The 23,757-nt window shown below is 42.8% G+C and overlaps 1 protein-coding gene across 2 annotated transcripts in view; it reads right to left on the bottom strand.

Annotated features, from left to right (window-relative positions):
• LOC129822744 (progressive ankylosis protein homolog) overlaps positions 1-23,757 on the bottom strand; it is a 33,793-nt gene continuing 10,036 nt past the window's right edge. The window contains exons 2-12 of one of the 2 annotated variants that reach the window (XM_055881120.1): positions 22,634-22,850; positions 22,249-22,367; positions 20,319-20,402; positions 19,960-20,130; positions 14,993-15,127; positions 7,608-7,700; positions 7,369-7,461; positions 2,336-2,465; positions 1,903-2,026; positions 661-760; positions 1-526 (exon numbers count right to left, since the gene is read on the bottom strand). In XM_055881120.1, the coding sequence (XP_055737095.1) occupies positions 425-526; positions 661-760; positions 1,903-2,026; positions 2,336-2,465; positions 7,369-7,461; positions 7,608-7,700; positions 14,993-15,127; positions 19,960-20,130; positions 20,319-20,402; positions 22,249-22,367; positions 22,634-22,850 (1,368 nt within the window). In that variant the 3' untranslated portion in view covers positions 1-424. The remainder of the gene's footprint in view (positions 527-660; positions 761-1,902; positions 2,027-2,335; positions 2,466-7,368; positions 7,462-7,607; positions 7,701-14,992; positions 15,128-19,959; positions 20,131-20,318; positions 20,403-22,248; positions 22,368-22,633; positions 22,851-23,757) is intronic. The other variant, XM_055881121.1, reaches the window with a different exon arrangement.

The following is a 23,757-nucleotide window of genomic DNA, read 5'->3' as shown; positions in this document are numbered from 1 at the left end:
TGGTTTGACATCAAAGCGGCGTTTATTATAATCCTCATCTCATCTTTCAAAATATAGTCATCTTTTTCATTTAAAGCATTCTCAGACAGAAATTGCAAGAGTTGCCCAATTATCCGGAGGGATGGGGGAAACTTCTTGTCGCACAGGGTGCTCAAGTTCAGAATGGCTGTCAGTCAAAACCCATACAGCGCTGTGACATCATATATAGCATGTTACTGTACAGCCACAACATTCCAATTTAGGCTCTTATTAGTGCCCAAATCTACACTTTTCAACCAGTATATGAGTGTGAGTGTAAAGGGTTAAGGACTCTGTGTGATCCCCTCAGTTCTCGCAGGTCCGGTATTAGGACCAACCCACTGGAATTCCCTTTCTCTGTGGCTTTCAGCTCCATTTTCTCCTGTCCCTTTCCCTCCGAGTGCCTCTACTCATGTTCCTCTTCCTCGATGGCGTCCTTCTGAGTTCTCGAACTCGGCGGAACAGACTCCTCTCCCTCCACCAGCTTGCTGGCCATCTCATACTTTTTCTGTGCAAAGGAAGTGGAGATCGAAAGAAGGAGAGAGACATGAAAGGAATGAAGAGAAATGTAGAGTGATTTTGTACTTCACTGTGACTATACAGTTTCTTACTCTCCTTTTGCCTTTAGGGATGGGACTTCACCTGTTTTTGATAGACATAGCAGGCAGCTAGGGCCACCATGATAGACTCCCCTACGAAACCAGCCAACAAGGAACCAACCCCGAGAGTAGCCCCGTGGACACTGAAACACAAACCCAAATTCATTAACACTGAAACCACTGACCAGTAGAGATCAGAATACAGGATATACAGTAGGCCTATGTGATACAGGCTTACCATTTTTCAATACATTTTGAGGATCCATATTAGATTAAAATAAGACACTTTACCCTTCCTCAAAAACAAAGCAGCCATTTAGTTGTAGGTCTATTATAGTGTGTGGCGAGCGAAAAATGTGCGAGCGGGTTCCCGGAAGAACATGAGTCATCTGAGATGTCTTGTCGTGAAATAGCGTGACATCTGGCACAGATCGATATTGTTGGTTGGGTAAAGATAAAAAGGATTTTCCACTCTTGTGAGTCTTCGCTATAGCAGCAGGTCTGGTCTACTTGCTTCCACTTGTCAGTCCGGATGAAAGGTGTTGCTAAGCGAAGGACGAAATGTAATCTCTATATGGCCATTCTTTATGGTGACGTATATAACAATACGTTTTTATTTGTAACTCACTAACATTTTTGCGGAATAACTGCAGATGCAGTTTCCCCACAGAGAAACAACCATCTTGAAGTGACAGTTTTCTGGTGCATACGTTTCAGAAATAAAAAATGGCTTTGCGAGAAACGGCAGTAGCATATTCACTTACATTTACGGATAAGGTAGAGTAAAATAAGGCCAGCTAGTATTGCAGATGGGGCAAATTCTGGTGGCATAGCTCATAAATTCATGTTTTGATAACCTTATGCCTCATGTTTAATTCAAAACCATGCACAAGGAACCGGTATAAAGATTGAATGTGTATATTAGCTCAATACAAAAAAACTGCAGAGAATCAATGAATGCGTACCTCACAATGAATTTGCACAGACTGCATTTGATGGTAGGTGATGCAGTGAATGGTGATCCTTTACATTGTCCCGATTTAAAAACTCACCTCAATACATTTCTATGAATATTTGCTCATCATGAAACAGGGCTCAGCTCTTCAACTGTCAGATTGACGTCCAATCAAAATGACACTGAGCAAAGTTTGCCGAATTCAAAATGAACCATCTTTAGAATAGAACATCATGTGTCATATTAGTCAAAAGTAGTGCACTGATAAAGGGAATAGGGTGCCATTTGGGACACAGAGGCTGGTCTGTGTCCACGGAATTGTCCACCTACCCAATAGAAGGCAACACGACCAGGCTGGTGATGAGGACGATGATGCGGAGCACAGAGCTGGGGGCCAGCACAAAGGTCATCTTCAGGGTCATGAACCAACCGGTCAGGTGGGACCGGACTATAACTACACACACACACACAGGGGAAGTCAGTGGAAACATTACATCCCAGACACGATGCTCTCTCAGCTAAACCATGGCTCATTGCTGTTCACACAGACGAGAGAGGAACAAAACACTGCATTTTGGGACTAATCATCATGGTCAAAAATTCCAGCAGATATTTCCTGTTAAAACAACTTTGTATTTAACATGTGTGGCCCGTCGGGAATCAAACCCACAACTCTAGTGTTGCAACCACTACGCTCCAGCCAGCTGCTCAAGACGCATAGGGAGTGTTTTAATGCGGAAATAAGAAGAGCGGTTCTTCTTACCTGGCAGAGGGAAGAAGGAGATTATCCTCAGTGGATGAACACAGAGGTCCGCGAAGGCCAAGTCCAGCCCAATCACATTCACCAGGATCATTTCCGAGATATGAGGGGTCCAGAACACCATGAAGCAGAGCTGTCCAAAAGTTTAACAAAACAAACAGAGGTGGTCGGTACATCACACACAGCTGGGCAAATAAACAGAGTAATTTAACTTGGTGTTAAGCACACACACAACAAAGTTGGTCAACCTTGCCAAAACCATGCCTCATTAGAATTTACTAGATCGTTAAAGCGGTAATCAGCAGCTATAACAATAATAAAGCGTCCTCCCCACCCACTCTTCAGTAAAAAGCTGAAGGATGGGGCTGGAGACCATCCACAATATCAAAATCAGTTTTAACCCGGTTTTAAAAGGTTATATAGTGTTTGATTACATTTATTTGTTTACAAACATTGGAATAAAACAAGCTTATATTTTGGGTTCTGATGAGATATGACAACTAAGCTCACGAGGCATTTATAAATCCAAAAATGTAGGTAGCAACTGCATATTTCCCCTTTAAGGCGAGTGGTTTTCGTTTCACTGTGGTCCCTTAGAAGTTAACACAAGCCAGACGTGTGACCGAACTCATTCATTCAAATTGTGGTAGCAATGTACTGTAGATACAATATATAACAATATTGCAAATCAACTTATAAACCATCTGTAGCGCTCATCAGGTTCTGGTTAAAAAACATTGTATTGTCAAAGAAAATGTAGCAGTGTAGTCGTGCTGATTACCATCAGATGTTTATCTAGTTGTAGACAGTCAGTCACCTGTCATACTCTCTACACAAATAGAGTGGTCATTTTGAGTCAATGAATCAGTGGTTTTCCTCCCTTTTTCGCCAGACTTACTCAGTCTAAATCTTTAAACGCCATCTAAGGGGGGGGGGGGGGGGGATAGATACCTAGTCAGTTGTACAACAATGCATTCAGCTGAAATGTTCCGCATTTAACCCAACCCCTCTGAATCAGAGAGGTGCGGGGGGGGGGGGGCTGTCATAATCGACATCCACGTCTTTGGCGCCCGGTGTTTCTTGTGGACCGCTATCCATCTTGTCCGCTCTGTGCTGTTCTCCGTTGTCTGTCCCTCGGAGTCAGACGCAAATCAGAGAAAGTCTTGGCCTGTCAGACAGGCGTTGCCCGAGTTTATCAAGCCCTTAGGCCACGCCTATCTGGCCCAACGTGTTGTGTGCTGCCAGGCATGAGCCCACACCCCACTTGTTTAAAACTGAAAATCCACATCTGGCTGGAATGCCACTTCTTTCTCGGGTTCCAAGACCTAACTTTGGCCACAAACTTCAAACCAGTTTCTTACTATTCCCATTTCCACCCTACAGGGGTTAAAGCAAAACAAAATCCCATGATAGATTTCAGATCGATTGTCTGTGGGGGCCCAGTTATCCTCCCCTGTAATGTAAAAAAGTACTGACCACCATGATTTTAGGGAAAGACGATCATTTTACATAGTTCTACAGTTTCCATGGTGCCCTAGCAGGCTAAGCCGAGAGCTCCTGTATATTTTGTAATTATTTTTGTCATCAATTCATTTTGGTTTTAAGAATGAATAGTTAATAGCTAATTCATATCAGAATCAACCACAGCATTAAGACTGAAGCTGGCAAGTAATTTGTTTGTTTGGCTAGCTAGCTAGCTAACATTAGCTGGCTAGCTGTTTTGATTCGACTTCCAGCCAATGTCCAGCGGTTGAGGATGGAGAGAAGCCGAAAGCATGATGGCAGAGGTGTGCGGTGATGAGGATTGTAGGGAGGCTGCTCTTGAATTATTATTGAAATGTGGTGTGCTTTCTGGCGCCACGTAACTGCTGCAGTGTCATCCAAGTGGCTGCTTCATTTTGGTAGTAGTGAAGGAATAGTTAAATAGCTAGCTAGCTACCTACTACAGAGTCCATGGGCTACAGTGGCTTAGCTCAGATTATGGAAAAGACAAACAGTGAGACACCTTGATGAGCTACCTGCCTGTCTCCGGCCTCTCTCTCCCTGCTTGACCACCTCCCTCAGATGATCACTCAAGCCATGAACTTTCTCATGACTGTCCATCATGAAGTTGTAATGTTGTTTTTCTTAATTACATTTCTTTTTTTGTGCTTTCAGGGCTGCCAACTTTTGTTAAAAACTTGGAGTGAGATTCGCTATGTGAATTGAATTGCCCTCTGGCACAACCTCGGGGTACTAATTTCTACGTATTTTGACATGGCTTAGGCCCATGACCAGGGTGGAACATCTTTAAATGAAACCCCAGATCATGTGGATTGAGGATGCTTTGAACATTAAATGAACTCAAAATTCAACAACTTTGTTACTGTCAGAATTTTGGGATTACATTTAATGTATGATAATTTATTTTGTGTGGTTTGACACTTTATTCAGAAAGTAATTAGATAGGCAAACGGTAGAAACATTGGAAGTAGGGATTGATCCCTATTCTCAAGTGAAAAGTTATATGCAACATCTGCCGGGGGGTGTTACCACTACACCAAGTCGCCGCACAGGTCATTTTTATTTTAATGGTTGATGGCAGTGGGTAACCAAATCATATATTGCAGTCTCCTTGTCCATAGACTGCTTTCAAGGTAAGGACAGAAACATTTTGTAATTTGGGTGAACTCCTTAAAAACAGGGCTAATTTCTGAAAAATCACCCAACCTTCAAGACAAATCTAATGAATACCAATATTAAGTGGGTTTACGTCTACTAGTTGAAGATCCTTGCCATCTTACTCTACATAGACAAAATAGGATGCATTTGAGTTGAGTCCCCCTACCATCTCATAGAATTAATTTAAGACAAGTAGGCATATCAGATTTCAAATATGTGATTACTGGCAAAATTGAGAAGTGGAATAATAAAATAATTGTGGGTAATAACTGTAGTGTTCTTAATGACAAGCACAGTAATTACCCTATATTTTAGCCCATTAAGACTGATTGTTCCACTGATCAGACTAAATAAAGTAAAAAGAGATAAAATATGTTTTAGACAAGTTTACATAAATATGCCCCAACACCCCAACCAAATCATTTTTTCTATGTACTGTCCCCCTCTCTAGAATCAAAACTCACACTTTTGGGTTCACAATCTGTTTGACAAAATCAGGTCACCCTACCAAACTTCCCTGCTAAAACATACTGTAGGTCTGTCTGCTGCCGCCATTTCTTTGTCACAGCCTAAATGCCAATCACCAAATGAGGGGACTAAGGCAAGTAGGCATTAAATTGCCTTCAGTACATGCTGTCAAAAGGCTGCATTCTGCAATAGGGACAGGTATAAAGACAACCTAATTTTGTTGACAACATTGTACATAAAGTAGCGCTACAGTACAGCTCTTTTTACAGTTTAATAAAACTCAGAGAACGTTTTGCTCTCTTTAAAACGTGCATCCAATCCCCTTGGTCCCTTACATAACTATACCAATCATATGCTTCAAAATGTGCCGCAGCTCACAGTGCTGTGGCAAGATAAGACCACTCATGTTAAATTGCAGGCGCAGACGCTGCAATATCAAAACGATTTGAGCATAGTTGAAAAGTTAACACGTAGAGTACACAAATGGACTAATTAGAAAAATAAAAGCAGTAGTTTTCAATGTGCGAGACATACGAGGTGTGGGGGAGTGAGAAGAGGGTCCAAATGCATCTCACAGCCAATGCGTGAGAGTTGGCAGCTCTGTGCTTTGAATGAAAAGCTCTATAGAAGTTGAATTATTATGATTATTATTCGAACTGCAAGTTTCACCAATTCCAGTCCTTTTTAAATTGTAAATTAAAAAATTTATGACAGGGCAAAACTAAACTCAGTAGGTGGCCCTCACATTTCCACCGGTCTAATGTCCATTGCTCATGTTTCTTGGCCCAAGCAAGTCTACATATTGGTGTCCTTTAGTAGTGGTTTCTTTTCAGCAATTCCACCATGAAGGCCTGATTCATGCAGCCTCCTCTGAACAGTTGATGTTGAGATGTGTCTTACTTGAACTCTGAAGCATTTATTTGGGCTGCAATTTCTGAGGCTGGTAACTCTAATGAACTTATCCACTGCAGCAGAGGTAACTCTGGGTCTTCCTTTCCTGTGGCGGTTCTCATGAGAGCCAGTTTCATCATAGCACTTTATGGTTTTTGTGACTGCACTTGAAGAAACTTTCAAAGTTCTTGCCATTTTCCGGATTGACTGACCTTCATGTCTTAAAGTAATGGACTATCATTTCTCTTTGCTTATTCGAGCTGTTCTTGCCATAATATGGACGTGGTCTTTCACCAAATAGAGCCATCTTCTGTATACCAATCCTACCTTGTCACAACACAACTGATTGGCTGAAACGCATTAAGGAAAAGAATTACACAAAATAACTTTTAACAATGCACACCTGTTAATTGATATGCATTCCAGGTGACTACCTCATTAAGCTGGTTGAGAGAATGGCAAGAGTTCAAAGATGTCAACGAGGCAAAGTGTGGCTACTTTGAAGAATCTCAAATGATTCCATATGTGTTATTTCATAGTTTTGATGTCTTCACTATTATTCTACAATGTAGAAAATAGTAAAAATAAAGAAACACCCTGGAATGAGTAGGTGTTCCCAAACCTTTGACTAGTACTGTATATCCATCCATCCATGGCAATGTGCTAATCTATCAGATGTTCCAGCTTTGCCTTCCTCCTTTTCTCACAATCGTTTTCCGCTAGGACCAAAAAAGTAGGCTATAGTTCAGGAAATTAATAAGTAAGACACCGGATGTTATGTAAGAAGCATTTACAGACGTAGCAATACCAAGCATTTGTCAGTGCAGGAATCTTAAGGGACGATTTGCTCTGTTTGCTGAGTCTCAACCTGTTTTGGCTCTGAATTCTATACTCCGACTTCTTTTTTCTGTAGAGTTGGTATACTTCCCAATATAATTTGATTCTGTGACTTATCAAAATACAGTATTGGAATAAAAACAGATCCATACATCCTTCCATCTATAGATCCTTCTTACCGTAAGTGATAGTGCCAAACAACAGGCTGTAAACTTTTTGATATGAGTCTTTGTAACCGGTGTGTCAGAAGTAAGCTTATTGCTGGGATTGGTCTGTTGGAGAAGAGAACAGTATCATTATTGGGGAATAAAGGACGCCAATACAAGTCACCTGTATTCATTTAAATCTGATGATATTTACTATGTTGTGATCTGCAACAAGAGGCTATTCTTAGACTGTGGATGAGGTCTTGGTTTACCTTGTCGAAAGCAGGATAGATGGCCCTCAGTTCGGTCAGCCAGCCGTACGGCAAGTGACCCACAGGATAGGTGGCAGTGAGGACAGCCACAGCCTGGCCAAGCAAAGAGAGAGACAGAGAAGTCATTAGGACTCATATTTAATTTCCTTTTAAACAGCTTACAGTAATGTAGAAAAGTTGTTAAAACACGACTGAGCCAAAGCCTGTCAGCAAAGACAATTATGAATATGTGCCAAGTTGGTAATCACATGTGGATTTTCCCATAACTATCAAATCAAATGTTATTTGTCACATGCTTGGTCAACAACAGGTGTAGATAAACAGTGAAATGCTTACTTACGGGTCCTTTTCCAAATATGCAGAGTTAAAGATAAAATAAATAGCAAGTGACACAAGGAATAAATACACATAGAATAACATGGCTATATACAGGAAGTACCAGTACCGAGTCAATTGGCAAAGGTATGAGGTAATTGAGGTAGCTTTCAGAAAGTATTCAGACTCCATGACTTTTTCCAAATGTTGTTAGGTTAGTCATTCTAAAATTGCTTCGTTTTTTCCCCTCAATCTACATACAATACTTTTTTTTATTTAACCAGGTAGGCCAGTTGAGAACAATTTAGTTCTCATTTACAACTGCGACCTGGCCAATATAAAGCAAAGCAGTGCGACAAAAACAATAGAGTTACACATGGGATAACAAACGTACAGTCAATAACGCAATAGAAAAAGTCTATGTACAGTGTGTGCAAATTAAGTAAGATTAGGGAGGTAAAGCAATAGAGGCAAAGTAATTACAATTTAGCATTAACACTGAAGTGATAGATGTGCAGATGACGATGCGCAAGTAGAGATACTGGGGTGCAAAAGAGCAAAAACAACAATATGGGGATGAGGTAGTTGGGTGTGCTATTTACAGGTACAGTGATCTGTGAGCTGCTCTGACAGCTGATGCGTAAAGTTAGAGAGGGAGATAAGTCTCCAGTCTCAGTGATTTTTGCAATTCGTTCCAGTCACTGGCAGCAGAGAACTGGAAGGAAAGGTGGCCAAAGGTGTTGGCTTTGGGGATCACAAGTGAAATATACCTGCTGGAGCGTGTGCTACGGGTGGGTGTTGCTATGGTGACCAGTGAGCTGAGATAAGGTGGGGCTTTACCTAGCAGAGACTTATAGATGACCTGGAGCCAGTGGGTTTGGCGACGGATATGAAGTGAGGGCCAGCCAACGAGAGCATACAGGTCGCAGTGGTAGGTAGTATATGGGGCTTTGGTGACAAAACGGATGGCACTGTGATAGATTATATCCAATTTGCTGAGTAGAGTGTTGGAGGCTATTTTGTCAATTACATTGCCGAGGTCAAGGATCGGTAGGATAGTCAGTTTTACGAGGGTATGAGTGAAGGATGCTTTGTTGTGAAATAGGAAGCCGATTCTAGATTTCATTTTGGATTGGAGATGCTTAATGTGAGTCTGGAAGGAGAGTTCACAGTCTAACCAGACACCTAGGTCTTTGTAGTTGTCCACATATTCTAAATCAGAAACATCCAGAGTAGTGATGTTAGTCGGGCAGGCGGGTAGCAATCGGTTGAAGAGCATACATTTAGTTATAATAGCATTTAAAAGCAGTTGGAGGCCACGGAACGAGTGTTGTATGGCATTGAAGCTCGTTTGGAGGTTTGTTAAGTGTCCAAAGAAGGGCCAGATGTATACAGAATGGTGTCGTCTGCGTAGATGTGGATCAGAGAATCAGCAGCAGCAAGACCGACATCATTGATATATACAGAGAAAAGAGTCGGCCTGACAACTTAACCCTGTGGCACCCCCATAGAGACTGCAAGACGTCCAGACAACAGGCCCTCCGATTTGACACACTGAACTCTGAGAAGTAGTTGGTGAACCAGGTGAGGCAGTAATTTGAGAAACCAAGGCTATTGAGTCTGCCAATAAGAATGGGGTGATTGACAGAGTCGAAAGCCTTGGACAGGTCGATGAATACGGCTGCACAGTACTGTATTTTATCAATGGCAGTTATGATACAGGTTAGGACCTTGAGCGTGGCTGAGGTGCGTGCACCCATGACCAGCTCGCATAGTGGAGAAGGTACAGTGGGATTCGAAATAGTCGAGGATCTGATTGTTAACTTGGTTTTTGAAGATTTTAGAAAGGCAGGGCAGGATGGATATAGGACCCCAGTTTGGGTCTTGAGTGTCTCCCCCTTTGAAGAGGGGGATGACCGTGGAAGCTTTCCAATCTTTGGGGATCTTAGACGATACGAAAGAGGTTGAACAAGCTAGTAATAGGAGTGGCAACAATTTCGGCGGATAATTTTAGAGAGGGTCCAGATTGTCTAGCCCAGGTGATCTGTAGGGATCCAGATTTTAGCAGCTCTTTCAGAACATCAGCTGTCTGGATTTGGGTGAAGGAGAAGTGTGTGTGTGTGTGGGGGGGGGGGGGCAAGTTTCTTCAGGGGATGCAGAGCTGTTGGACGTGGTAGGTGTAGCCAGGTGGAAAGCATGGCCAGCCATAAAAAAAAAGCTTATTGAAATTGCTTATCGCAGGTTTAATCGGTGGTGACAATGTTTCCTAGCCTCAGTGCAGTGGGCAGCTGGGGGGGGAAGCGCTCTCATTCGAAGGACTATAGTGTCCCAAAACTTTTTGTAATTAGTGCTACAGGATGCAAATTTCTGATAGGAAAGCTAAGGCTAGCTTTTTCAAACTGACTACCCGATAATAAAACATTTACATAAGTATTCAGACACTTTACTCAATTCTTTGTTGAAGCACCTTTTGCAGAAATTACAGCCTCGAGTCTTCTTGGGTATGACGCTACAAGCTTGGCACACCTGTATTTGGGAAGTTTCTCCCATTCTTCTTTTCAGATCCTCTCAAGCTCTGTCAGGTTGGATGGAGAGCGTCGCTGCACACCTATTTTGGTGCCAGATTTCCTCCAGACGTGACGTTTGGCATTCAGGCCAAAGATTTCCATCCTGGTTTGATCAGACCAGATAATCTTGTTTCTCATAGTCAGAGTCTTTAGGTGCCTTTTGGCAAACTCCAAGCGGGCTGTCATGTGCCTTTTTACTGAGGAGTGGCTTCAGTCTGGCCACTCTACCATAAAGGCCTGGTTGGTGGAGTGCTGCAGAGATAGTTTTCCTTTCGGAAGGTTCTCCCATCTCCACAGAGGAACTCTAGAGCTCTGTCAGAGTGACCATCGGGTTCTTGGTTCTCCCTGACCAAGGCCTTTCTCCCCCGATTGCTCAGTTTGGCCGGGCGGCCAGCTCTAGGAAGTCTTGGCGGTTCCACGATGCTCCCTATAGGACACATCATTGCACTCTATGCTTCTCTGTAAACTGGTCATCTCTGTAAACCTGTTGCAAGACCCACTGGTTGATGCTTATTTATGAAACCATCTTAGGCCTCACAACCCCGTATCTGAGATATCTACTGCAGCTCTCATTCTCCCCATACAACACCCATTCTGCCAGTCACATTCTGTTAAAAGCACAGACATCCCTGGGTCGCTCCTCTTTTCAGTTCGCTGCAGCTAGCGACGAAGGAGCTGCAACAAACACTAACTGGACAGTTTTATCTCAATCTCTTCATTCAAAGACACACTTACTGACAGTTGTGGCTGCTTTGTGTGATGTATTGTTGTTTCTAACTTCTTGCCCTTTGTGCTGTTGTCTGTGCCCAATAATGTTTGTACCATGTTTTGTGCTGCTACCATGTTGTGTTGCTACCATGCTGTGTTGTCAGGTGTTGCTGCCTTGCTATGTTGTCTTAGGCCTTTATGCAGTGTTGTGATGTGTGTTTTGTCCTATATTTCTTTTTAATCCCAGGCCCCCGTCCCCGCAGGAGACCTTTTGGTAGGCCGTCATTGTAAATAACAATGTTCTTTAACTGACTTGCCTCGTTAAATAAAAGTTTTTTTTACTTTTTATAAATTTGCAAAAATACTTTAAAAAGCTGCTTTCGCTTTGTTATTATGGGGTAGTGTGTGTAGATTGCGCAGGATTTTTTTATTATTTTTTAAATCCATTTTAGAATAAGGCTGTAATGTAACAAAATGTGTTAAAAGTCAAGGGGTCTGAATACTTTCCGAAGGCACTGTACATAGAGTGCACAGGCAAAATCCTAAAGTATTCACAGGCAAAATCCTAAAGGAAAACCTGGTTGTGTCTGCTTTCTGGGAGACAACTGTTCCTTTCAGCAGGACAGCCTAAAACAGAAGGCCAAATATACATTGGATTTGATCAACAACCAACTTTTTAAAATAATAATGTGCAAAGCTCTTAGAGACTTACCCAGAAACACTCACAGCTGTAATTGCTGCCAAAGGTGATTCTAACATGTATTGACTCAGGGGTGTGAATACTAAATTGCAAAAATGTCTAAAAACATATTTTCACTTTGTCATTATGGGGTATTGGGTGAGAAAAAAAATTCAGGATTTAACAAAAAAAAATTGTGGAATAAGTCAAGGGTAGGGGTAAAGTAACTAGGCAACATGATATAATAGACCGCTGTAGCAGCAGCTTATGTGAGCAGTAGAGCAGAGTATGTCGTGAGTGTGAAAGTGTGTGTGTGTGGTATCAGTATGCATGTGCGTGTCAGTGTACTGTATGTGTGTGTTGGGGTGTAAGTATGTGTGAGTGTATGGGTAGTCAGAGCAAGAGAGTTAATACAAATAAAAGGGTCAATGCATGTAGCCCAGCTAGCCATTCATTACTATTTAGCTGTCTTGTTTAGAAGTCTTATTGCTTCGGGGTACAAGCCGTTCAGGTTCCTATTAGTTCCAGATTGGGTGCACTGGTACCACTTGCCATGCGGTAGCAGAGAGAACAGCCTCTCCTTCAACGTCAGCAAGACAAATGAGCTGATCGTGGACTACAGGAAACGAAGGGCTGAGTATGCCCCCATTCACATCAACAGGCTGTAGTGGAGCGGGTGGAGAGCTTCAAGTTCCTCGGTGTCCACACCACTAAGGATCTATCATGGTCCACACACACTAAAACTATCATGAAGAGGGCACGTGAACGCCTCTTCCCCGTCAGGAGGCTGAAAAGATTTGGCATGGGCCCTTCGACCCCCAAGAAGTTCTATAGCTCTACCGTTGAGAGCATTTTGACTGGCTGCATCACCGCTTGGTATGGCAAGTTGCTTGGCATCCGACCGCAAGGCTCTACAGAGGGTAGTGCGTACGGCCCAGTACATCACTGGGGCCGAGCTCCTTGCCCTCCAGGACCTCTATACCAGGCAGTGTCAGAAGAAGGCCCTAAAATTTGTCAAGGACCCCAGCCACCCAAGTCTTATACTGTTCTCTCTGCTACCGCACGGCAAGCGGGACTAATGTACCAAGTCCGGAACCTGAACAGCATCTACCCCCAAGCCATAAGACTGCTAAATAGTTAGTCAAATAGCTACCCAGACTATCTGCACTCACCCTTTTGATTCATCACATATGCTGCTGCTACTGTTAATTAATCAATCACTTTATTCCTAGTTATACATGACCAAAAGTATGTGGATGCCTGCTTGTCTAACATCTCATTCCAAAATCATGGGCATTAATATGGATTTGGTCCCCCCTTTGCTGCTATAACAGCTCCACTCTTCAGGGAAGGCTTTCCACTGGATGTTGGAACATTGCTGCGGGGACTTGCTTTCATTCAGCCACAAGAGCATTAGTGAGTTCGGGCACTGATGTTGTGCAATTAGGCCTAGCTCCCAGTCTGCGTTTCAATTCATCCCAAAGGTGTTCAAATGGGGTTGAGGTCAGGACTCTGTGCAGCCCAGTCAAGTTCTTCTACACCGATCTCTACAAACCATTTCTGTATGGACCTCACTTTGTGCACGGGGCATTGTCCTACTGAAACAGGAAAGGGCCTTCCCCAAACTGTTGCCATAACGTTGGAAGCACAGAATCATCTAGAATGTCATTGTATGCTGTTGCATTAAGACTTCACTTCACTGGAATGAAGGGGCCTAGCCCGAACCATGTAAAACAGCCCCAGACCATTATTCCTCCTCCACCAAACTTTACAGTTGGAACTATGCATGTGGCATGTAGAGTTCTCCTGGCATCCGCAAAACCCAGATTTGTGCGTCGGACTGCCAGATGGTGAAGTGTGATACATCACTCCACAGAATGTGTTTCCACTGCTCCAGAGTCCAATGGCGACGAGCTTTACACCACTCCAGCCGACGCTTGGCATTGCACATAGTGAACTTACGCTTATGTGCGGCTGCTCGGCCATGGAAACCCATTTCATGAAGCTCCTGACAAACAGTTCTTGTGCTGACTTTGCTTCCAGAGGCAGTTTGGAACTCAGTTGTGAGTGTTGCAACCGAGGACAGGTGATTTTTACGTGCTACAGCAATCGGCGTACCCGTTCTGTGAGCTTGTTTGGCTTACCATTTCGCAGCTGAGCCGTTGTTGCTCCTAGACGTTTCCACTTCACAATAACAGCACTTATAGTTGACCGGGGCAGCTCTAGCGGGGCAGACATTTGACGAACTGACTTGTTGGAAAGGTGGCATCCTATGACAGTGCTACGTTGAAAGTCCCTGAGCTCTTTAAGGCCATTCTACTGCCAATATTTGTCTATGGAGATTGCATGGGTGTGTGCTAAATGTTATACACCTATCGGCAACGGGTGTGGCTGAAATAGCCGAATCCACTAATTTGAAGGGGTGTCCACATACACTATATGTACAAAAATAACTACCTTAATTACCTCGTAGCCCTGCACATCGAGTTGGTACTGGTAGCCCTTGTATATAGCAAAGTTATTGTTAACTTTTTTTATTATTTCAAAATGTTCTCCCTCTCTGCATTGTTGGGAAGGGCCCATAAGTAAGCATTTCACAGTTAGTCTACACCTGTTGTTTACAAATCATGTGTCAAATCCAATTTGAACAGTCTATGGCTCGGGTAGCTGGAGTCTGACAATTGTTGGGGCCTTCCTCTGACACCGCCTGGTATGGACCTGGACAAGTGCCTCAGGCTAACTTCTACTTCATTTTGATTTTGGCACAAATGGAAAAAAAGGGGCATTGACTTGCCCATTTTTCATGCATCGTCTCAATGAAGAGTTCAGTGTTCGACTAGCCACGTGCGACATGCACACGCAGTTACAGGCCTGCTCGAGTTAGCATCAGGCAGACAAGCAATATCCACTGTCGTAGTACAGATAAAGCCTGAACTGGAATGCGAAGCTAACTGAAGCTGGTTAGCTTTAGAAAACCCTGAGTAGATCTAGCTTGATTTGTAGTATATCTCTCTGGTAAAGGTCATTGCGGTTGGCAGCTTCCCAATTACAGTGAGTGGGACTGCGCTAAAAATGGGACATTATTGGGGAGTGGACTGAGTAGGCTTCAAACTCACCTCAGTAGCTGCGCTGCTGCCATGGAGGTCCCGGGACACAAAGAGGTTGACGATGGGCCTGCTGATCCGCTGGGTAGCCAGGATAAGGGCCAGAGGCCACCAGAAACTCAACATCTTCCCGATGGTGACATCTCCCTGCAAAGAAGCAAAATGATAGGGGAAAACAAGGATATGTTCAATCTGGGTGCCTTAGAGTTGTAGCTGTAGCTCCTTGCCATACGTGAGAGCAGTAGTATTGATTACGAGATAAAATAGGGGCCATTGACCTAATTGTCCTGGTTAATTCTGGGACATGGGCTACTATCTAGGTAGTCGGCAACTGCATTAAAGCCACTTTTAGAAGACCAAGATTAACAAGAGAACCGCCATAGGACAACAGCAACCGATGTTTGATTTTGTAAATGTTTATTTTTATTTTTAAATAAGCCACCCAAAAAACATCCTGCTCCTTACCTGACTTTTCCTACACATATAGTACCAGTCCAAAATTTGGACACACCTACAGTGAAGGAAAAAAAGTATTTGATCCCCTGCTGATTTTGTACGTTTGCCCACTGACAAAGAAATGATCAGTCTATAATTTTAATGGTAGGTTTATTTGAACAGTGAGAGAAAGAATAACCAAAAAATCCAGAACGTCAAATTTTAAAAATATATTTGCATTTTAAATGAGGGAAATAAGTATTTGACCCCTCTGCAGAACACGACTTAGTACTTGGTGGCAAAACCCTTGTTGGCAATCAGAGGTCAGACGTTTCTTGTAGTTGGCCACCAGGTTTGCACACATCTAAGGAGGGATTTTGTCTCACTCCTCTTTGCAGATCTTCTCCAAGTCATTAAGGTTGAGGCTGACGTTTGGCAACTCGAACCTTCAGCTCCCTCCACAGATTTTCTATGGGATTAAGGTCTGGAGACTGGCTAGGCCACTCCAGGAGCTTAATGTGCTTCTTATTGAGCCACTCCTTTGTTGCCTTGGCCATGTTTTTTGGGTCCTTGTCATGCTGGAATACCCATCCACGAACTTTTTTCAAATGCCCTGGCTGAGGGAAGGAGGTTCTCACCCAAGATTTGATGGTACATGGCCCCGTCCATCGTCCCTTTGATGTGGTGAAGTTGTCCTGTTCCCTAAGCAGAAAAACACCCCCAAAGCATGTTTCCACCTCCATGTTTGACGGTGGGGATGGTGTTCTTGGGGTCATAGGCAGCATTCCTCCTCTAAACACCGCGAGATGAGTTGATGCCAAAGAGCTCCATTTTGGTCTCATCTGACCACAACACTTTCACCCAGTTGTCCTCTGAATCATTCAGATGTTCATTGGCAAACTTCAGACGGGCATGTATATGTGCTTTCTTGAGCAGGGGGACCTTGCGGGCGCTGCAGGATTTCAGTCCTTTGCGGCGTAGTGTTTAACCAATTGTTTTCTTGGTGACTACGGTCCCAGCTGCCTTGAGATCATTGACAAGATCCTCCTGTGTAGTTCTGGGCTGATTCCTCACCGTTCTCATGATCATTGCAACTCCACGAGGTGAGATCTTGCATGGAGCCCCAGGCAGAGGGAGATTGACAGTTCTTTTGCGTTTCTTCCATTTTCTTGGCGATGGTCTTGTAGCCCATTCCAGCCTTGTGTAGGTCTACAATCTTGTCCCTGACATCCTTGGAGAGCTCTTTGGTCTTGGCCATGGTGGAGAGTTTGGAATCTGATTGATTGATTGCTTCTGTGGACAGGTGTCTTTTATACAGGTAACAAACTGAGATTAGGAGCACTCCCTTTAAGCGTGTGCTCCTAATCTCAGCTCGTTAACAGTATAAAAGACACCTGGGAGCCAGAAATCTTTCTGATTGAGAGGGGGTCAAATACTTATTTCCCCTCATTAAAATGCAAATCAATTTATAACATTTTTGACATGTTTTGACAGTTTTTCTGGATTTTTTTGTTGTTATTCTGTCTCTCACTGTTCAAATAAACCTACCATTAAAATTATAGATGGATAATTTTTTGTCAGTGGGCAAACGTACAAAATCAGCAGAGGATCAAATACTTTTTTCCCTCACTGTACTCATTCAAGTGTTTTTCTTTATTTTCTACAATATAGAATAATAGTGAATACATCAAAACTATGAAATAACACATGGAATCATGTAGTAACCCAAAAAGTCTGACGGGTGACAATATTAATCAATTATAAACTGGGTGGTTAGAGCCCTGAATACTGATTGGCTGACAGCTGTGGTATACTAGACTGTATACCCCGGGTATGACAAAACATTTATTTTTATTGCTCCAATTACGTTGATAACCAGTTTATAATAGCAATAAGGCACCTTGGGGGTTTTCGGTATAGGGCTATGTTTAGGTACACCGCGATGCCTAAGAACAGCCCTTAGCAGTGGTATACTGGCCATATAACACACCCCCTCGTGCCGTATTGCTTAAATTATACAACAGGTGGGTTTAATCCTGGATATTGATTGGTTAAAACCGCATTCAGACGGTGTCTATTCCACAAGTTACAACTGGCTAAATCTATCACGTTGAAATGCTTATTTACTGTTTCATCTGACTGCGCAATCCAGTCTCAGCTCAGCCAGGCAATTTATATTCTAGATATACACTTTAAAAAGCAACTAGACATTATGTCCCATTTCTTTAAGACTAGCATTTTGGTTTTCAACAGCAGAGATTTGTAATGACCTTGCCGTCTGTCTCTCCTACATTTGCAACATTGTTTCAATATTGAAATTCGATCTCCAGCTGTCCTATGCTAATGAACGTGTCGGGAGTCGGGACGAGACAGAGAGACTGGCAGCTTTTGTCAGCTAGTTGTAATCATGAATCAGCATAATTTGTATGGATATACACAAATAAATGTCAATAGAAAAACACAAAATGTTTTCAGCTTCAGTTTGAAGTGATTGTGTTAGCAGTGTAGATGGCTAGCTCTTCTGAACAGTGGCCTGGCGCGTGGACAAATGTTCTACGCCAGGCAAAAATCACACATCATTAGCTCATTGTTATGGATGTATCTCCCCCCCCAAAAACACTAGAAAACAGCTTAAACAAATGCAAATGCAGCTAATTTGCTGTTATTCTTGTTGCACTATTTGAGATGATTGTGTAAGCCAAAATTGCCTAGCTTAGCAAGCAAGGGATAAAAACATTGCCAACAACCATGGCAACGGAACATTTAGAACAAATGACTGACTCCCGTCCATATTATTAAAAGTAATAATGCCCTCGAAGCTGGTGTTTAGAGGATATTGACACGAAAAAACATCCGTGCCAATATATCCTCCAACACTAGCTTCTTGGGTATTATCACTTAATTGTTCAATTGTACATGAAGAGATGGGTGCAGCTCGTCATTGACAGAAGCAGGGAAAGGGTCACCACTTGTTCCAATCCTCCTCCAGAGTCACATGTAGGTAAGACATTTTGATTTCTATATAGTATCAGAAATCAGCAGATTCTGCAGTTTCTAAGACACTGACCTTTGTCAAATAACAAAGAATTCATGAGGTGAGCTCTATTTCAAAATATCACTTTTTCCAAGAATAACCACGCTGTATATGCATTCAGCACATGAGCACTCGTGGGATCATTGCTCAGGCTACTAAGTAAGTACTTAACGTAATACAACTTAAAATATGCTATTCTGTTCTTTTGAAATACATTTTCTTATTTCCATAATGTTCAAGACCTGCCAAAACTAAATTGCTGTGGTGGTTAATGGTTTCCACATATAACCTACAGTAACAAACTAATGAAATGCTATTATGTTATTTGAAATACGTTTTTTTTCATATACTAATGTTACCTAAGACCTTCATAAACACACCCAGATGATTATTCTTCTGATAGCATTATTGGAATTACATTTTTTGACTGTTAGAATATTGATGCAGTCTTTCCCCTAAACCACAGAGGGCCGAGAGGCTGCAGGTTCTCTCATCCCTTGTATTTGGATGAATTAAGGTCACTAGTTAGTAAGGAACCCACACCTGGTTTGTTTATGGCTTAATTGAAAGGACAAACCTGACACTAGGTCCTCCACGGAATGTGTTTGACACCCCTGGCCTAAATCATTGTCGCCACTCAATTTTTTAAAAAACAACGTATTTTAATTAGTAAAAAATTATTCGTTTTTGGGATGGTAAAACGTTTTCAGTGAAAAAAACAGATCAAGTATGTAGAAAGGATAATGGAGCTGTATATAAAATAAAAACTAGACAGTGCGGGAGAATCTGAAATTAAAAACAATTCACGGCATGGGGCCCCAATTGATTATGGTATAATGTTGGAGTCACAGATACTTTACCATGGTTTATGCCGTGTTAAGCTAAGTAGAATTGCAGAAAATTAGCTTTTAAACCACAATTTTTTCTCAATCCCATGACAATGTGTGGAATTATAGGAAACTAGCTTTACATTTAAAAAAAAAAAATGTCTCTCCGCCCCATGGCAAAATGTGTACAATTGCAGGAAATTAAGCTTTAAAACATTTTGTCTCCGTGGCCAAGAGGGTCTAAGATTTCCTGACGAAGACTGAGCCACGGCCACCAGTTTAGCAGTTTAGGTTAATTTCCTGCAATTCTATGCATTTTGACATGGAAAATGTGGTGTTCTTATGCTCAAACATAGCAAAATCAAACGGACCCCTGATTGTCTAGCTTTTATAGGTTCTAAAAGATTATAGGCTATTATTAAAAAATATACAGGTGCAGTATTTCTTCTACAAACATTCTATTTTGTTTTAGTCGTTAAGTTTACACTGAAAGCATTTCTTTCCCATTCCCTCAAATGTATTTTCATACAATGCACCACAAACGTCTCGGCTGCGACCCAGTTTGGGAACCACTGCTGCAGCGGATACTTATCGCCTGAAAGGCCCAGCGGTTCTAGTGTTAAATAAACAACACGTTGAACTCTTAAAAAGGTCTCAGCTGGGTGAAGAAGGAAACAGCGTACCCCCACGTCAACTCCACTGGAGTCTGGGATGTTGTCGTGAATGTTGTAGTAGTAGCCCAGGCCCAAGATGACGAAGCGCATCAGGGCTCCCATGTACAGGGCGAGGATGGGGATGAGAAGGGGCTCCACACACGGTAGGTTACTATGCAGCAGGACGGACACAAACACAATCTGCCACAGAGAGGGGGGGGGGCCACAGTCAGAAACACTCCCTTAGGACCACATCACACTCACAACCTATCAGAGCAGGGCATACTGCCAAGTCCACTTTTGAGGGTAATTGCATTTTTGTTTTGGCTACAAGGACCCATCTTCACTGTACTGGGAATTAGTGAACAAGGAAGCAATCTGTTGAGTACCTGGGTGAGGACATCAGAGATGGAGGCAGAGCCTACAATGACACTGTATTTGTGCTTGAGGAGGATTCCAGCATGTATCCAACACTAAAAAAAAAAAAATAATTAAGGAGACAATAGTTGCTTCCCCACCCAATAATTTTAGCACACCAAGTTATTTTCTGTAAAAAATAAAAGCAACTTAAAAGCTCACATTGAAATGTGTCAATATGCGGTAGTTGAAATACAGGGACAAGAGTGCGTACGTTTTAAGATCAACATGATGTCAATGCAATTATACATACATGTGTGTTTTTAAGCTTCTTTCTGCTATGATTAGCCATGCTTTGGTTCATGAAAGAGCCGGTCTGCTTCCTAAATGGCACCCTATTCCCTACATAATGCACTACTTTTGAACATGACCCATAGGGATATGGTTCAAAGTAGTGCACTACAGTGCATTTGGAAAGTATTCAGACCCCTTCACTTTTTCCACATTTTCAACCTTATTCTAAAATGGTTTAAATTGTATTTTCCCCACTCAATCTACACACAATACCCCCCATAATGACAAAGCAAAAATAGCAAATCTCAAATTTACTTAAGTATTCAGACCCTTTACTCAGTACTTTGTAGAAGGACCTTTGGCAGAGATTACAGCCTCGAGTCTTCTTGGTAATGAAACTACAAGCTTGGCACACCTGTATTTGGGGAGTTCCTCCCATTCTTCTCTGCAGATCCTCTCAAGCTCTGTCAGGTTGGATGGGGATCGTCGCTGCACAGCTACTTTCAGGTCCCACCAGAGACGTTCGATTGGGTACAAGTCCGGGCTCTGGCTGGGCCACTCAAGGACATTCAGAGACTTGTCCCGAAGCCACTCCTGCATTGTCTGGGCTGTGTGCTTAGAGTTGTTGTCCTGTCGGATGGTGAACCTTCACCCTAGTCTGAGGCCCTGAGCAGGTTTTCATCAAGGATCTCTGTACTTTTCTCCGTTCATCTGATCCTGACTAGTCTCCCAGTCCCTGCCACTAAAAATCATCCCCACAGCATGATGCTGCCACCACCATGCTTCACCTTAGGGATGGTGCCAGGTTTCCTCCAGACGTGACTCTTGGCATTCAGGCCAAAGAGTTCAATCCTGGTTTCATCAGACCAGAGAATCTTGTTTCTCATGGTCTGAGTCCTTTAGGTGCCTTTTGGAAAACGCCAAGTGGGCTGTAATGTGCTTTCTACTGAGGCGTGGCTTCCGTCTGGCCACACTACCATAAAGGCCTGATTGGTGGAGTGCTACAGAGATGGTTGTCCTTCTGGAAGGTTCTCCCATCTCCACAGAGGAACTCTAGAGCTATGTCCGAGTGACCATCGGGTCACCTCCCTGACCAAGGCCCTTCTCCCTGATTGCTCAGTTTGGCCAGGCGGCCAGCTCTAGGAAGAGTTTGTGGTTCCAAACTTCTTCCATTTAAGAATGGTGAGGCCACTGTTCTTGGGGACCTTCAATGCTGCAGATATTTTTTGGTACCCTTCTCCAGATCTGTGCCTCAACACAATCCTGTCTCGGAGCTCTACAGACAATTCCTTTGACCTCATGGCTTAGTTTTTGCTTTGGCATCCACTGTCAACTGTGCGACCGTATATAGACAGGTGTGTGCCTTTCCAAACCATGTCCAATCAATGGAAACAGGATGCACCCGAGCTCAATTTCAAGTCATCGCAAAGGGTCTGAATACTTCTGTAAATAATGTATTACATGTTTGTTTTTTTGTCATTATGGGATATTGTGTGTAGCTTGAGGAAAAAGATTTATTTAATCAATTTTAGAATATGGCTGTAACGTAACAAAATGTGGAAAAAGGGAAAGGGGTCTGAATACTTAACTATTACACTGTATATAGTGAATAGGGTGCCATTTGGGACGCAGCCTTGAATCAAGCCGTATACTCTACTCAGTACTCACCATGGCGTCCAGCAGTGGGAAAGTTGCCAGGTAGAGGAAAGCCCTCCTGGTCTTGTTGCCCACGGAGTCATCCACATGATGCAGCTTATTGATAATGTAGTAGCCTAGGTCTGTCTGGGCTAGAGAGGGGAGAGAAGAATAATAATATAAGGACTGAGGAGATGACACCACTAACTCGTTTTGAAACTTTTGAGATGATAAAACGCTCGTGGGTTGGCCTCTTAATTAAAAAAAAAAAACTGAAAAAAACTTAACTTAAAGCAGCTTACAACTGATATATCACTGGATTTAAAACAATCACTTGGAATAAATAAGAATAAATACTAGTAGTTAGTTACTATTAAATGTCATGGTTTGGGACAAAACAACCATGTTTAATCCTCACCTATGAGAACATGAATGGTGAATGCAATAGTGCCTGCTACCGCCATGCACAGCACAGCCTTGCCCCGGTCCCTCTTGCTGTTGACAAACACCAGGCCCACGTTCTTGAAGTCACTCATAGGCCCAGTAAAGAACTTCATTAGCGAATAGGCCAGCCCGTAGCTGGCGAGCATCTCAACCGCATCCTCTTTAAAGCCCGCTAAACCCCGGTTTAGAGCCTGCCAAGGACCAAAAGGCCAAGGGAATGGATGGGAAAGAGTGAGAACGCATTAGCCCCAAGGTTCAGCATCACACAACCATCATTCATACCAGTACACACTAGCCTGAGAGGTATACGACAAATCAGGATTGAGGAGTTAGCGAGGTAACTTCGGTCAATTGAGTTAAACTGTCAATGTATCTATTAATAGATATTTTTTTATTTAACTAGGCAAGTCAGTTAAGAACAAATTCGTATTAACAATGACGGCCTAACCCGGACGACGCTGGGCTAATTGTGAGCCTCCCTATGGGACTCCCAACCACGGCCGGATGTGATGCCGCCTGGATATTTTCCCACATATTAATGACTCTGTTAACGCCAAGACAGTGGCATTTCTCCATTTCTATTTGAGATTTAAAATTATAATATTGTTGTGACTATGTTAGTGCTTATTGACCTATTAATGAACTGCTGTGACTGTAAATGGTTAGCTACCTGATATATCCTAGCTCCCTAGTTAACCATTGGTAATCTGAGCATCGTATATCATTTCTGAAGAATGTGTCCTTTCAGAATGAGTGGTGCTGAGGCTACTGGTGTCACTATTGTCTGTCGTGGTATGGGCTGAGGAAAGGAGAAGAGTTGAGGGATCGGAGAAGGACATTCAACAGTGACAATGAAGAGGTAGCGAGCTGGGTGAGAGATTCAGATTAAGAGCCAAAAGGCCTGAGGCTACTGAGACTAACCACAAATGACTGGCCAGGCCATCACACACACCTTCAGTACACTCCTCTCCAGGCCCTCTTCCCCTGGCAGCCACGTACTCGCTCACATAAAACATTTAGGGAAGATCTAGGGCTGTATTCAAGTGTCTCAGGGTAGCATTGCTGATCTAGGATTACTGATCAGGTCCACCTTGTCCA

The sequence above is a fragment of the Salvelinus fontinalis genome, chromosome 25 (genome assembly GCF_029448725.1).
Source record: "Salvelinus fontinalis isolate EN_2023a chromosome 25, ASM2944872v1, whole genome shotgun sequence".
Lineage (NCBI taxonomy): Eukaryota > Metazoa > Chordata > Actinopteri > Salmoniformes > Salmonidae > Salvelinus > Salvelinus fontinalis.
Note: the sequence above shows the minus strand (reverse complement) of the source record. Positions and strands in the feature narration are given on the sequence as shown.